A 13,382-nucleotide genomic window follows, 5' to 3' on the forward strand; every position below is an offset into this window, starting at 1 on the left:
TTTTCTCTCTTTATCGTTTCTGCGCCGACCTCCTTCAGTGCCTTTGACGACGGCCACAGTTGACTTGGACCCAATGCGAATACACGGGTCATTTAACTGGGCAAAATTCACCAACTCTTCAGCTTGCCGTAAGTAATCCTCTCGATGAGGATTGTACCTTGCGAGAAGCACACCTTGAAAGTCGGTTGCGAAGCATGCGTACTTGGCTATATTTTCAAGCACTTGGTCTTGTGCGCCTCCGACTGCGTCGCTGACCGCCATTAGATAGAGCATATGATCATTCCACGACATCGACTCCTTTTTCTTACACGTGAACAGTTTAAAAGCTTGTGACCTTGAGATCCTAGGTCCAAACTTGAGGTTCATACGGTCCATCGAGTACCATATCTGTGGATTCTCGGTGTACCATGTATCCACTTGACTGTGAAAATGTTGACCAGCCTTGCCTGTCAAATACCGACCAAGTACATCCATTTTAATGTCCTCGGTCCAGATGCACCCACTAAGTTCCTCGGCGATACGAACTTGGCGTAGAAATCACTTCCCCCAAGGTGCGAATCCCGACCCTAGTCCTGGATAAACCTCCTTGCCATCGAAGTTTTCGATCGCTAGTTTTAGGTCCCTGATCTGCAGGGGCCTTTGCGGAGCAAAATACGCTGGTGTAGGAACCGGTCTGAAAGCCGATTCCCGTGGCACCTGAGGAACTGGACCTACACCGGCTCTCCCTCCAGCCAGCCTTTGTTGCCCTGGTCCTGCTGCGTGTTGCCGCGCTGGTCCAGGCATGACTTCGTCTTCGGGCGAGGCCATCGTCATGTTCCGGCCGAATCCGGTGCGCGCTTCCGCATACGTACGGAAGGTGCTGCTACCGGCTGACACGACTGAACCTTGATCATCCTCGACTCGGCGGGCCTCAAGCCTATTAAGGCGAGCTTCCATGTCTCCTTTCAAGTCCGTTATCAGTTCCAGCAGCCTGGCCATGCCCTCGTCCGCGCCAGAAGCCGTACTGGCTCTGTCGTCGTCGACTTGGGTGATGGCTGGCGCTTGGACATGACCTTCTTGATCCTTTGGCGTTGGGCTCATAACCTTTTGGTGTTGAACGTCAGATTGAATTTCCATGGGTGCTATTTTGCAAAAGACAAAGTGAATATATTATGCATGTAAGCCTTAACTCTCTTCTTGTCAGAATTACCTGTCCATCGTGCGTTACTTGCACCTCATACTTCTCGAAACCTCTCGACCTTGGATCGTTTCATCTTTCGCCGTAACCACCGCTCCGTGACCATTACAATAAAAGACGTTTCGAAACTCCTTGCGAGTCCCAGAAACTCCGCGGCAGCATCGCCTTCCAACAATTGGAAACACCATCCTTAAAGCTGGAGACACCCGAGTGCGGACTGGAAGTCATTGACCTCGGTGGTTGTCTTTAAATTGAAGAATGCCTAGTGCACATGTGCAGGAGTGATGGTGTTGGGTAGCAAACTTGTGGTTAAACATTCTATAAAAGTTTTCTTCGGCGTAAAATTCTGGCGCCGCAACAATTTATACCGGCAACTCATATACGTATTAAGAGGAATATAGAACGCTGCAAGTCTGTATATATAATCTCTAATTGACTTTTTAACAGATATATCACGATACAGAAAGAGACAGTGGTAATCAAGGTACAGCGCCGACGTGCTATTTCGTGACGAAGGCAGACCGTTGCAAACTCACGAATTAAAGCTAAACACTTTCAGTCGCTAATCTAATCCGAGAAGCCAAGACACAAGATAAATTGAGTAATATCGTCGCCGCCTCTTCAGTCAGAATGATTGCGCACGTAGCTTTTGCGAAGTGACGATCAAATAAAATTATTAAAAGAAAATTGAAACTTAATTATCTAAGCACATGATATGTTTGTAGCACATCAAAGACAAAAGCCACCTGATTGATGTTGTTGTTGCAGCGCACGCGAAGCCATCCAACCATTGCACAACGATCAGATACGCGAAATTTGCTTGACCTATTGCGATTGTCGCCGGGTCGTTTACGTGGATCCCCGTCTAAGTCCATCGTTTGGTCTGCTGGCAATTTTACAATTTAAGGTTAATACTATTCACAAGCGACAATATAGGGATGTTACTTCGGCATTGATAATGAAACCTCTTTTTAAGAATGTTGAGCCCTCTCCCGTGGCCATGCTTGTTGAGGTGAATATCTGTATACGAAAAAGTGAAATTTGGTAGGTCAGACCGGCTATTCGTCGTCGAAAGCCAGTATCAACCCGAAGACAACTGTTTGCCTCGGCACTCCAAGTATCGTCCGGTGCCGCTCCGTTCGCCGACATTGCCCGGTTATCATACATCATTCAATCGCAAGTCATTTCTTTAGTCTGAACTCGGCCGCGCCGAGAGCCTTTAAGACATGACTCGCAACTACCGCTCCTCCCAGGACGATATTCGCGCTCTACTAGCACGTACCACGCAGGCGCTGGACAAAATTGTGAGCATTCGCGAGTCCATGGAGGATCTTGTAGACTTTAAGCAATTTGAAAGAAAACCGCACCGTCTCTCTCGACCCTCACGTGTGAGCTCGAGCATAGCCGAGCTTGGAGAACATACTACTCGCTCCACGCCGGCGTCGAGTTACGGCAGTACTGACACGTCGTCTCTTTCGGAGGACACGCTAGACAGATCTACGAACTCTACAGTCCACTCATCGTCATCATTCGAGGACGAAGAGGAGCATGATGTGGACAGGAGTCGAGAGGATGAGGGTAAACGGCATTTAGATTCGGACAGGAGTGACCGGCGCGAATTGGAGGAAGCTGAAGAGGACGAAGCTTTTGATGGAAATCAGACCAGTAGCTCCATTGCCAGCTCTATTACGACGGTCGAGGATATTACGCCATTAAAAGAGGCGCGGCTAGATCGACTTAAAAGCATTCACATCTCGTTCCACGAAGGATTGCCAAAAGAGTTTTTTCAGGCCCTCTGTCGTTTTCTCAATTCGGCACTGGAAGTAAAGACGCGACATTCGCGATTTAACTTTTACAAGGAAGCTTTTACGGGAGGTGATGCTGTTCGGGAAATGATGGTTAGTGGTTTTGCGGAAGACCATCAAACAGCTACAAGGTATGGAAACGTCCTGGTGAGACTTGGCTTCATCGAGCATGTTTCACGCACGGATGACCAATTGCATAACTCGAAAGACAATTTTTATCGATTTACGAAAATGCTCGAGTACGATGACTTGGCAGAAGCGTTTGCCTTGGACACGGCCATGCGTAGGCGCACGTCTATTAATGCCAACAACTATCGCGAGTCAGTCGTCTCGAATGAGTCCGGTGATGTGGTAGACTATGACTTTGCAACAGCTACGGACGAAGTGCACGCGCTTGTAACGGATGAGTCATTGCAAGTGATGGCCAGAGTGCTGCACCAGGTTTTTGAGCGCAAAAACAAGCTGCTTTTCTACAAAGGTTTCGTTGGCTGCTTTTTAGGCGCTGAGGCCGTAAACGTTATGCGCGAGATGCGCATCGCAACTACCCTTATTGATGCCGTGCTTATTGGACAAGCGCTCCTAGACGAGGGTCTCATTGAACCGATTGCTACGACAATCTCTACTTTCCAAGACAAGTACGTCTTTTACCGTCTTACAAATATTTCTGCTTCGTAAACAAGTTACACTGGGCAGCGAATGCACAAGAATGATGCGATCGAAGATTACAATGCCTGCCGCGTGCGTATGAAGGCAGCTGTACCACTTCGCATCAATCTTACCTATCCAGCTCTTATCATTTGACATTTATAACTTGTAAGCATTTCCAGGAGAAAGCTCTTTTTTTGACGGCGCATATTTAATCGAGTCAGTATTGCGCCAGTTATTTCTTATTGGAAACCATCGCCAGAAAACAGTTTTGAATATTATTGTTTTTCTTAAAAAAAAATCGAGCACCTTTTAACGCATTTACACTTTCAAAGACTTCATCTCCCTTCACGGGTCTACGTTGTTTTTATAAACAGCGTCTTCATCATCGTGCTCAAGCTCGACATCAAACTCCTTACCGCACGCTTCAGGTCCGATGAGCGTTAGTATGAATACATAGATGAATACGACACTCAGAAAAATAAACATGACCTTGCCGTACTCGTAGCGGCTTTCGCCGTTTTCCCCATCTGGCAATTGAAAGTTTTCACCAAGTGAAGATTCAATCGTTGATGACGCCGAAGAGGCTAGATTGCCAAGCTGATAAGCCGTACCAACGACAAACGCACTGTAGGATGGTGGAGACAGCTCCATCAGGTGAATGGGGATGACACCCCAAGCACCCTGGATACAGAATTGTTCAAAGAAGGCGGCAATCATAATGGTCTCGTCACCAACATAGCAGTACGGATACAGCAATGCAGCACCAGTGACCGTCATGATAAGAATTGAAAGGCGACGACCGAACGCCTGCGAGTAGTAGCCAACAAGAGTGCCACCACAAATGGCCCCAATGTTGGCCACGACCTGCGTAAGCGTGACTTGATTCGCGTCAAACTCGAGCTGATTCTGAAGCATTGTTGGATATAGGTCCTGGGAACCGTGAGACTGTTTTGTAGTAAACAAACCGTGATGAGCAAATAGTCAATCAATTCATCAATGAGCATACCCTTACCATGAAATTAAAGCCTGCCATGAGCAGCACCATGTAACAGAGCAGAAGCCAATGGCGTTTCAATGCAGTCTTCCCCTCGGCCACAAATATCTTTGTCGAGTTAAGACTAGTCTCACGCACACGTTGACGCTCCTGAAACACTTTGGTTTCAGGCAAGCATAGACGGAAGAGGATAATAAAGAGCGGTGGACAAGCTCCAAACCAAAACAGTGGACGCCACCCGTGGCTAGTAGTGTCAACGAGAGCGCGAGCAAAAACCACTGCCAGCAAGTAACCAAATGCGTATCCTTGCTGTAACATACCCGAAATGACACCTCGAGCAGCAAGAGGACAGTCTTCGAGAGCTGTCGCAGTAACATTGCCATAGAGTCCACCCATGGCAATACCAAAGAAAGCGCGAATCCATAGAAATTGAGAGTACGTCTCACAGAAACCTGTGGCAAGTTCCAGCACAATAAAGAGCACATTGTTGACTACAAAAGGCCATTTTCGGCCCCATCGATCCGAAGCAAGGCCAAAAATTATGGAACCGACTGAGCGCAGCATCAATACAAGCGTGATACCCCATGTAATGTCAGTCTTGGTCCTGTCAAAAGTTTCAGCCAATTCCGATACAGTCATAGAGACAGTGAAAAAGTCGAAGGCATCCCACGTCCAGGCGATGAAAGACACGAGAAATTGCAACCACTGCATCCGATCAAGTAGGGCCAAAACTTTGAGTGGGTTTTCAGTCTTTTTCAGGGGTGGCTTTAAAGTCGTGAGCCGTGTCTTGCAATACTCTTTGATTAAATGAAGCGTATCTTTCTTCGCAGGCTCAAAAGTGTGGTGGACGGAACCTTTCGGGGTTAACGCCAATTGGTAGTCAACTGCTGATGCCATTGGAGATGGTAGTGGTTAATGATTCGACGTTGCAATGAGCTCAAATGTGAAAAAGGAAGAATGAGTCGATTGAGCGGTACACACGTAGCGGTCCATTGTTGGCATGCTGTTCCTACTTGATTTATTTATGGTGATGCGTCAGCCAGCACTTATACTGAGCCGGGAGCTTGTGCAAGGGAACTAGGTTATGTTAAGACAAATGATGTTATAAGTCGATGTTTGGTGCGAAATTGACGTTATAATTGATGTTTACAAATATGGGCTCAAGGGGTGCATCAGACAGGGCAGGGGCGTTCGAGAGAGAGCTAACAGCCAATCGGATATGATGATTTCCAATTGTAACTTCTCATCGAGAGAAGCTCCAAGCTAGTCATTATCAATGACAGAGACGGATAGAAATGTTGTATTTTGTGTATACAGTATAAGGTGATGGGACGAGGTTATAGGCTGCTTTTAGAAGTTTATCACGTGAACGATCAAATGAGTGTGAGCAAGAACTTCCCTTCCGACAAATGCACTATGTTGCTTGATGTGCACTGTTGAACGGCAATACTTAAGAGGAAATTGGCATGTCGCCAAGGTGTACCAGTTTATCGATGCGTGCGACTGCACCTTCTTCAGAATCGAGTTGTCAGCAAAGCTCCAAAATTTTTAAGCAGCAATGAAAAAAGGTTATAGCAGCAGTATTTTCTTATAGCGTGTAATTTGAAGGAACAACTCGACCTCTCGTTTTTGCTCGTCCGCGTAATAGTATGATACATATTACTGGATTCCTGGTATTGCGGTATTTAGACGTGGGGGCACTGGAGGTAGTCGAAACATCGCAAAAGTTATTCTAAAGAATTCTTCGTTCTTCACCATTGCCAAAGCGGTAAATACTTTGAGAAGTTGAGTTTATTAACTCAGCGGGACTCGGATCAATTCCTTAGATGTTATACAATTGAAAGTTTATGTTAGGCACTGTCCACATTTTGAAAGTCAAGTTTAAGATCTCAATAAATCAGTCTTGTCAAGTTACAGTGGCAGGGGTAGCTAAAATAATATAAAAAGGGCAATACTAGCGTAAGTTCTACATTACATTAGCTTCTAATTCACTGCATCTTAAGATTTGGTACATTAATTCTCGAGCTTTTGTCAAGCGCTAGGTGTTATAAACATTTCACTTATTGCGTATACTGCAGACTCTTGGGAAACCGAGCTTACATTCTCCCACTTACACTGCAGTTTTTCGATATGTAGCAGCCGTGCTCACACTGTTGACACTTCCCTCAGTATAGAAATATGGCGTAAGTTCCTCAACATCAGGTAAGCAACCGTATATCTCTAATTCCGAGTCATCAATAAAGTTCAGGTCTCAAACTTTGGCGTATGTAGTGGGGTGTGCCGTTACATAAATATTATTTCCTATACGAGAATTTTTTATAATTTACTATAAAAGAAAAAAAGTAGAAAATTATTTCTAATATTTTATCAAATTTGACTGTAACGGGGTGTATCGTTACATGAAATTAACACTTAGAGGTTGTTAATTAATATATTATCTAAAAGGTAGATAATATTTGGAGGATATTACTTTATATAGTACTATTCAGAATTCTTATCCGTAAATATGTATAGACCATTAAATCTATTTATTCCGCAGACTAATCAGCTGTAGAGGTAATCAAAGAGAGTTACAGATAAGATAAGATAAAAATTCAATTACATGTTTGGTATTAGGTTATAATTAAGTAAGCATCGACAAGATAAGAGGAGACACTTAATTATATTTATACTGTTTTCATTTAACCCTCTCTAAGCTAGTTGCCTTAAAGAGAAGTCTTCCTGTGCACGTACTAGTGTACGTGAAATAACGTAAGGCACCACTCGCAACTGAAGCAGCGAAGTGGACTTTTACTGAAGCAGTACAAGTCGTAGTGCCCCGTTACAGTCAAGGCTTCTTTGCAACAGTTCTTAATTGCGAAACATGCAACTTATTTAGATAGAGTACAATTTGTCAGCATGAAAAAATGATGTGGTCCACACATTCAGTCCCGCACGCATCCACTACAATCTATTTAAAGAAAGCATTGAAAGCCCAAGTCGTCTCTGTATGAATCCGTCGTATCCGGGCTCAGCAGGAGACCACCACGGGCCACCGTCGCTCAATTCGGCCTCGAGTTCCAATATGCGAGGAAAAGGTGGTCCACCGTCGCAGCAAACGCACCAGTACCACACGCAGCCGTCCCTTGCCCAGCTCAACCACTTGCACCCGCTTCACGGCGGCTCCCAGCAGCAGCCACAGCACTCCATGATGCACCCAGGTGGAGCCGTCCTTCCTCCTCCGCCCATGCCGGGATCATTAGGTGGTGGCGGCTCTAATTCGTCGCGCTCACCGCATCCGCTCTCAGGTTCAATCTTGCACCCACCGCGCGGAAACTTGGGAGGCGGGTCCTCAAATCCACCCCCTGTACTAGGAAAACCCGTGGGCTCTCAAAGCTCACATACTGCGAGTACTGCTCGCATCATGGGCCATTCCGTGCGCATGCAGGCTCCTGCAATGAGTCAAAGCATGGGCCATCTACCGCAGTCCATGGTCTCGTCGTCTGGTAATTTAAAGCCTCCAGCGCCAAATTACAACGTGCGTCCTCCGTCTCCACCTCATCGCACACAAGACACGCAGCAGCAACAGCCACCACCGCAACAAGTGCCTATACAACAACACTATGGCCTTGATGGACGCATGATTCCAAATGATCAAGTCGAGAGCGAGTATTACCAGCAACAAACCATTACAGGCCCACCCGTACGTCATCGAGAGCTTCGTGTCGAAGACGCGCTGTTGTATTTGGACCAAGTGAAGCAGCAATTTGGGGATCAACCAGATATTTACAATCAATTTCTTGATGTGATGAAAGACTTTAAAGCTCAAGCCATTGATACTCCGGGCGTTATTCTGCGTGTTTCAACATTATTTCGGGGGTATCCGAATTTAATTTTGGGATTTAATACGTTTTTGCCTCCTGGGTATCGAATTCGTCCCGATACGTCGATTGAAGTGATTCCGTCTCAGATGGCAGGACGTGGAGGCGGACAGCAGTCAATGTATTCAAGTGTAGGAGCTCCACAGTCGAATGGGTCGAATATGGGCCACTGTCCACCTCCTGTGACGATTCCTCCGCCGCCATACTCGCCACCAGAGCTTCATAAATCGACACCACTGTCATGTCAGCCAGTGGCTCCACCTTCGCAAATAAAAACAAGCGGAAAGCCCAAGAAAACGCAACAAACTCTTTCGACAAGTAGTGGGAATGCTGCTGCCACACGAAGCTCTACGAATCCGGTGGAATTTGATCATGCCATTCATTATGTGACTACGATTAAACAGCGCTTTGCGGACGAACCCGAGACGTATAAAGAGTTTCTAGCGATCTTACATACGTACCAGAAGGAACAACGTTCGATTCGACAAGTATTAGATCAAGTATCGCACTTGTTTCGAGATCATCCGGATTTGTTGCGCGAATTCACGTTTTTCTTGCCGGATGCAGTGCAAGAACAAGCAAAAGAGCGTCTAAATCGGGCGGCTGAGAAAGCACAATTGCGGAAAGATCAGATGGCTTTGAAGGCGAAAAAGTATAGCTCCGCAGTGCCGTCGTATCAGCCTGATCGGTTAGACGACCGTGGTGGAGACTCGCCTTCAAGTGCTGCAATGAAAGGCGAACGTTCAATGGTAAACGATGAAGACGCGTACATGAAATACGGCAAGAAAGGAGTTAGTCGAAGTTTTAAGGATGATGATTTGCATTTAACTGGCAAGGCTTTAGAACGACGTGAGAAGGAGCGAGAGCGTGAACGCAATCGCTCGCAGTTTAATCATAAACGCATCAAACGTCGACCGTATGATGGAAAAGAACGGCGTGCGTACTTGGCTATTTCTGATGTGCTTTTAGACAAGGAAGAATGGCATATTTTCGAAAAAATTAAAAAAATCTTGCCATCTCGAGACAATTGGCGCGAGTTTCTCAAGTGCTTGGAATTGTACAGCCAAGAAGTACTGGACCGTGAGGAAATGTTGTCACTTATTCGGAATCTTTTTGGTCGCCACACGGATTTAGTGGATGAATTTGACCACCTTTTGTGCTCGCATGGTGTTCAGAAGACCCCAAAAGAGATTTGGCCGTTTATACCATTAGCCGAGACGGATTTGTCACAGTGTCGACGCGCCACGCCATCGTATCGGAGCTTGCCTGCAAGTTATCCCATTCCGCCATGCTCGCAACGCTCTGTGCTTGAAAAAGAAGTGTGTAATGACTTATGGGTCTCGGTGCCAACAGGCAGTGAAGACTTTTCGTTCAAGAGCATGCGCAAGAATCAGTACGAAGAAGCACTGTTCAAATGCGAAGACGAACGATTTGAGATTGATATGGTGATTGAAGCGAATGCGTCAACGATTAGCATTTTGGAGCCATTAGCGCAAGAGATTGACGTGCTGAAAGAAAATGAAAAGTCGAATCGCGACAATGATAAGCTGTGGAATTATGTCGTGGATAAAGGAACATTCCGTGTCACGCATTTGAATGCTATTACGCGCATTTACGGCGAAGCTGGATCGCAAATTTTAGAGTTATTACGAAAGTATCCAGCAGGTGCGATACCAATTATATTGAAGCGTCTGAAGCAGAAAGATGAAGAGTGGCGCCGAGCACGGGAGGATTTGAATCGTCAGTGGAAAGAGGTAAATGAGAAGAATTATCATAAATCACTCGACCATACGAGCTTTTACTTTAAGCAGAAAGACAAGAAGCAGACGGGTATGAAAATGATGATGCTGGAAGCCAAGAAGAGATTGGAAGGCGATGAAAAACGTGCTGAAGAGGCCAAATCGGGCTTGAGTGCTTCACCATCTACCGTTTCAGCAACTTTTGCTGTCGTGAGCGCCAAAGCACCGCCCAAGGCGGCGGATATTGCCAATGCGTTGAAAAAAGAACAGCTACTTGGTTCCGCAAAGCCCCTTGCTGCTGCAGATAGCAAGGCACCACCAACAGTGTCGCAGACATCTCTTCTTCCAACGTGGAAACCCCATTTTGTATATAAATTTGCCTCTGTAAAGATTCACAAGGAGGCATTTGGTCTGCTGTCTTATGCTGCGGATAAGAATTTGAGCGTTGTGGACAAGGAAAAGCTTTGCAAAGTGTGGCAGACATTCTTCTTTCCATTTTTTTATCTAGAAGAAGAGTGGCTCGTGCGCAAGCCTCAATACGCAACTGTGACGCCTGAGAAAGCAAAAACCTTGCGTGTTGGCACAGATGTTAGCACGGAGTTTGGCGAAGGCACGGTGCAGCATTTTAATCGTGAAAACGGCTACTTGACGATTAGTATTACTATTAGTGGTTGTCAAGCGTACTTGCAGCCAAGTGCCGTAACTGTCCAAGAGGCTGCCGATTTCCCGCCTGGTCTTCCTGAACTCGATAGCAAACAAGATGCAATCAAGGTGCAAATGAATCACAAGTCGCTCTTTTATGGCAATCAACACGCGTATGCTTTTGTTCGATTGTATCAGATTCTTCACAATCGACTCGAGCGTGCGTTTGATTTGTGTGAGAAAGCCAAACGCAATCGCAATCGTCGGACAATCAATCCCGCGGCCCGTGCACTCGCACACGCTCACCACTCGCTCTCTGCATCCACAAAGGAGAAAACAGGCGATTATCAAGCATTTCTTTCCGAGCTGTACTCGCTAATTGATGGTTCGGTCGATAATTTCAAGTATGAAGATTCTTGCCGCAGTTTAATGGGCTCGACGTCGTACTTTTTGTTTACAATGGACAAGCTCGTGGCGCAAATTCTCAAGCACATGCAGCACTTGGCAAGTGACGAGACGTGTCAAGAGCTTATTAAAGCTTTTACGGATGAAAAACGCGACGAAAGTGCTTCTGTGGACTTGACAAGTGCTGAAGCCAAGGCCGTAGCGTATTTAAATAGGACAAAGACCATTTTTGAAGGTGAAGGTGCGTTTCGTATGGAATTTAAACCTGGTGTACTTCGCAAGACCCCATTAGAGACACGTGGTGGTTCCACTCCATTAGGCGTGCCGGAACCTTTTAAGATCTGGGCACCTTCGCCTCGTGTGAAGGCTCCAGAATACACGAAATGGCTTATTGAACCGGAATTAGCGATCATGTACTTGGGGTCGATGGATGACGATGGGGAAGAGGATGACGACGATGAAGATTCCCCGAGTGCAACGCCAGTAGATACGCCGTCGGCAACCCCGGTTTATGGTTCGCCCATGCATGATTCGCAGGATGAAGAGGAGGGTTTAATGGAAGAGTCCAAAGGAGGGGGTCTGAAAAAGGAAAATCTGGCATCGACATTGGCTCGAGATATCGAGCAAAGTGATAGCGCGTCATCCGATGATACAGCTAGTGCGGCAAAGATGTTGGAGTGTGCGACGTTGCTTAAGAAGCGTGCTCGCGACTCGTCTGAAGAAAATCGAGCGATGGTGGAAGTGTCTTTGTCGACGCTTGTGGCAGCCGATACAATTGTTGCTTCCAAAAGGGTGAAAGCAGCGACGAGTGACGAAAGGAGTGACGATACAGCGACGCGTACAAGTGCTACAAAGGAAGAAAAGATTCGGATTAAGGACGAATTCGTGTCGAAGACTACAGAAGTGGGTTTGGCGATTAAAATTGAAACGCCAGATCGCGCTCAAGAGCGACAATATAGTACTGCAGCGCAACGGATTGGTGACATGTACACGATCGACCAAGCTGCTGTGCATGATGTGAGTGAAGCGCGAGTGAGAGAGTTCTTTGTTGTAGCGTCAAAAAATGATGACGCGGGCGAGAAATAATGAGATGAAGCGGAGGCAATTTAAATTCATATATATTTTTGCTTGGTACCATCAATTTGCATCTGGAATGCTCTAGTTTGGTTTCTTACAGCCAAGAAGACAAATAAAGATAAACGAATTACAGTACTTTTCGTTGTCGAGATATTAAAGTCGCCGTTTTGTAGTCGATTGAGGTATGACAGAAAAGTAATCGTAGAATCAAAATGAAAGTCTAAGGATCTGCATGCTGTCTTAAGCTTATGTGCCTGCAGTAGCATCGTGAAAGGTTGTAAAGGCTCGCGGCTTGCTATGCATCGTTGTCGTGTCCTAAGCTTTAAGGATTATAATTGGAAAGATGTCAGCGATGACGGAAAGGCCGATATGGGCAACGATTGAGAATGAGTTTGTCGTCGGGTTGGAACTAGTGTAAGCACCAAACAGACACCATGCTCTGCAGCTTTTGAGTAAAACGGATAAGAAGGGATGAATTGAAACAATGAATGACTAGTCAAAACTTAATTTTGATTTGGCGATCGCTGCGGAATCTGTGGCTGCTGGCTGTCACCGTAGCGGAGCTACCTTGCTCATTAAGCAGAGGAAGACTGATAGACTCAGAAGTAACTAATTTCTATAGAACTGATAGGCTCAACAACTTTGTGAGTTGTACAAGCTCGTAGAGCTTAACGAATCCCAGTTCAAGGGATTCAGGGGTTCCTAGAACCAAGTGACAACTAGTGCCCGAGAGTATATATCTTAAAAGTTTCTTTCTCTCGTAGATCAATGCGCAAGCCATAGAAATGCACTAGACGCTGGAAGATCAAAAGGGGAACTGAATTTTATATACCAACCGAAATATGCCATTCCCATCAGATTGTTGACACGGAGTGACACCGAGTGACAACGTTAGCTTCATTTCTCTTTGAGGTTGAACTATAAACAGCCAACCGTTCAGGTGTGTTTTGCATTCCTTTGTCTGATGACAACCAAGCGTGAGTCACCGACTGATAGCACCTTCCTCGACATGCAAAGATGATAGAATATGAAATT

General features: G+C 45.9%; 3 protein-coding genes across 3 annotated transcripts; 2 read left to right on the forward strand and 1 right to left on the reverse strand.

Moving 5' to 3' along the window:
• Positions 1-2,280: 2,280 nt before the first annotated feature.
• On the reverse strand, positions 2,281-6,066 carry CCR75_009282 (uncharacterized protein). The gene is made up of 2 exons (XM_067967323.1): positions 4,643-6,066; positions 2,281-4,575 (listed from the first exon to the last, which is right to left on the reverse strand). Exons 1-2 carry the CDS (start codon positions 5,519-5,521, stop codon positions 3,976-3,978), a joined length of 1,479 nt encoding a protein of 492 aa, XP_067819146.1. The 5' UTR covers positions 5,522-6,066; the 3' UTR covers positions 2,281-3,975.
• CCR75_009283 (uncharacterized protein) lies at positions 2,404-3,783 on the forward strand (the record flags this gene model as incomplete). The annotated part of the gene is made up of 2 exons (XM_067967324.1): positions 2,404-3,617; positions 3,663-3,783. The coding sequence occupies 2 exons, from the start codon at positions 2,404-2,406 to the stop codon at positions 3,781-3,783; spliced, it is 1,335 nt and encodes a 444-aa protein (XP_067819147.1).
• A 1,547-nt stretch (positions 6,067-7,613) lies between the features above and the next one.
• On the forward strand, positions 7,614-12,356 carry CCR75_009284 (uncharacterized protein; the record flags this gene model as incomplete). The annotated part of the gene is made up of 1 exon (XM_067967325.1): positions 7,614-12,356. One exon carries the CDS (start codon positions 7,614-7,616, stop codon positions 12,354-12,356), a length of 4,743 nt encoding a protein of 1,580 aa, XP_067819145.1.
• Between the last annotated feature and the right edge of the window lie 1,026 nt (positions 12,357-13,382).

The sequence above is a fragment of the Bremia lactucae genome, assembly GCF_004359215.1.
Source record: "Bremia lactucae strain SF5 chromosome Unknown BlacSF5_NotPlaced_59_SHOA01000017.1_63552bp, whole genome shotgun sequence".
NCBI classification, from domain to species: Eukaryota; Oomycota; class Peronosporomycetes; order Peronosporales; family Peronosporaceae; genus Bremia; species Bremia lactucae.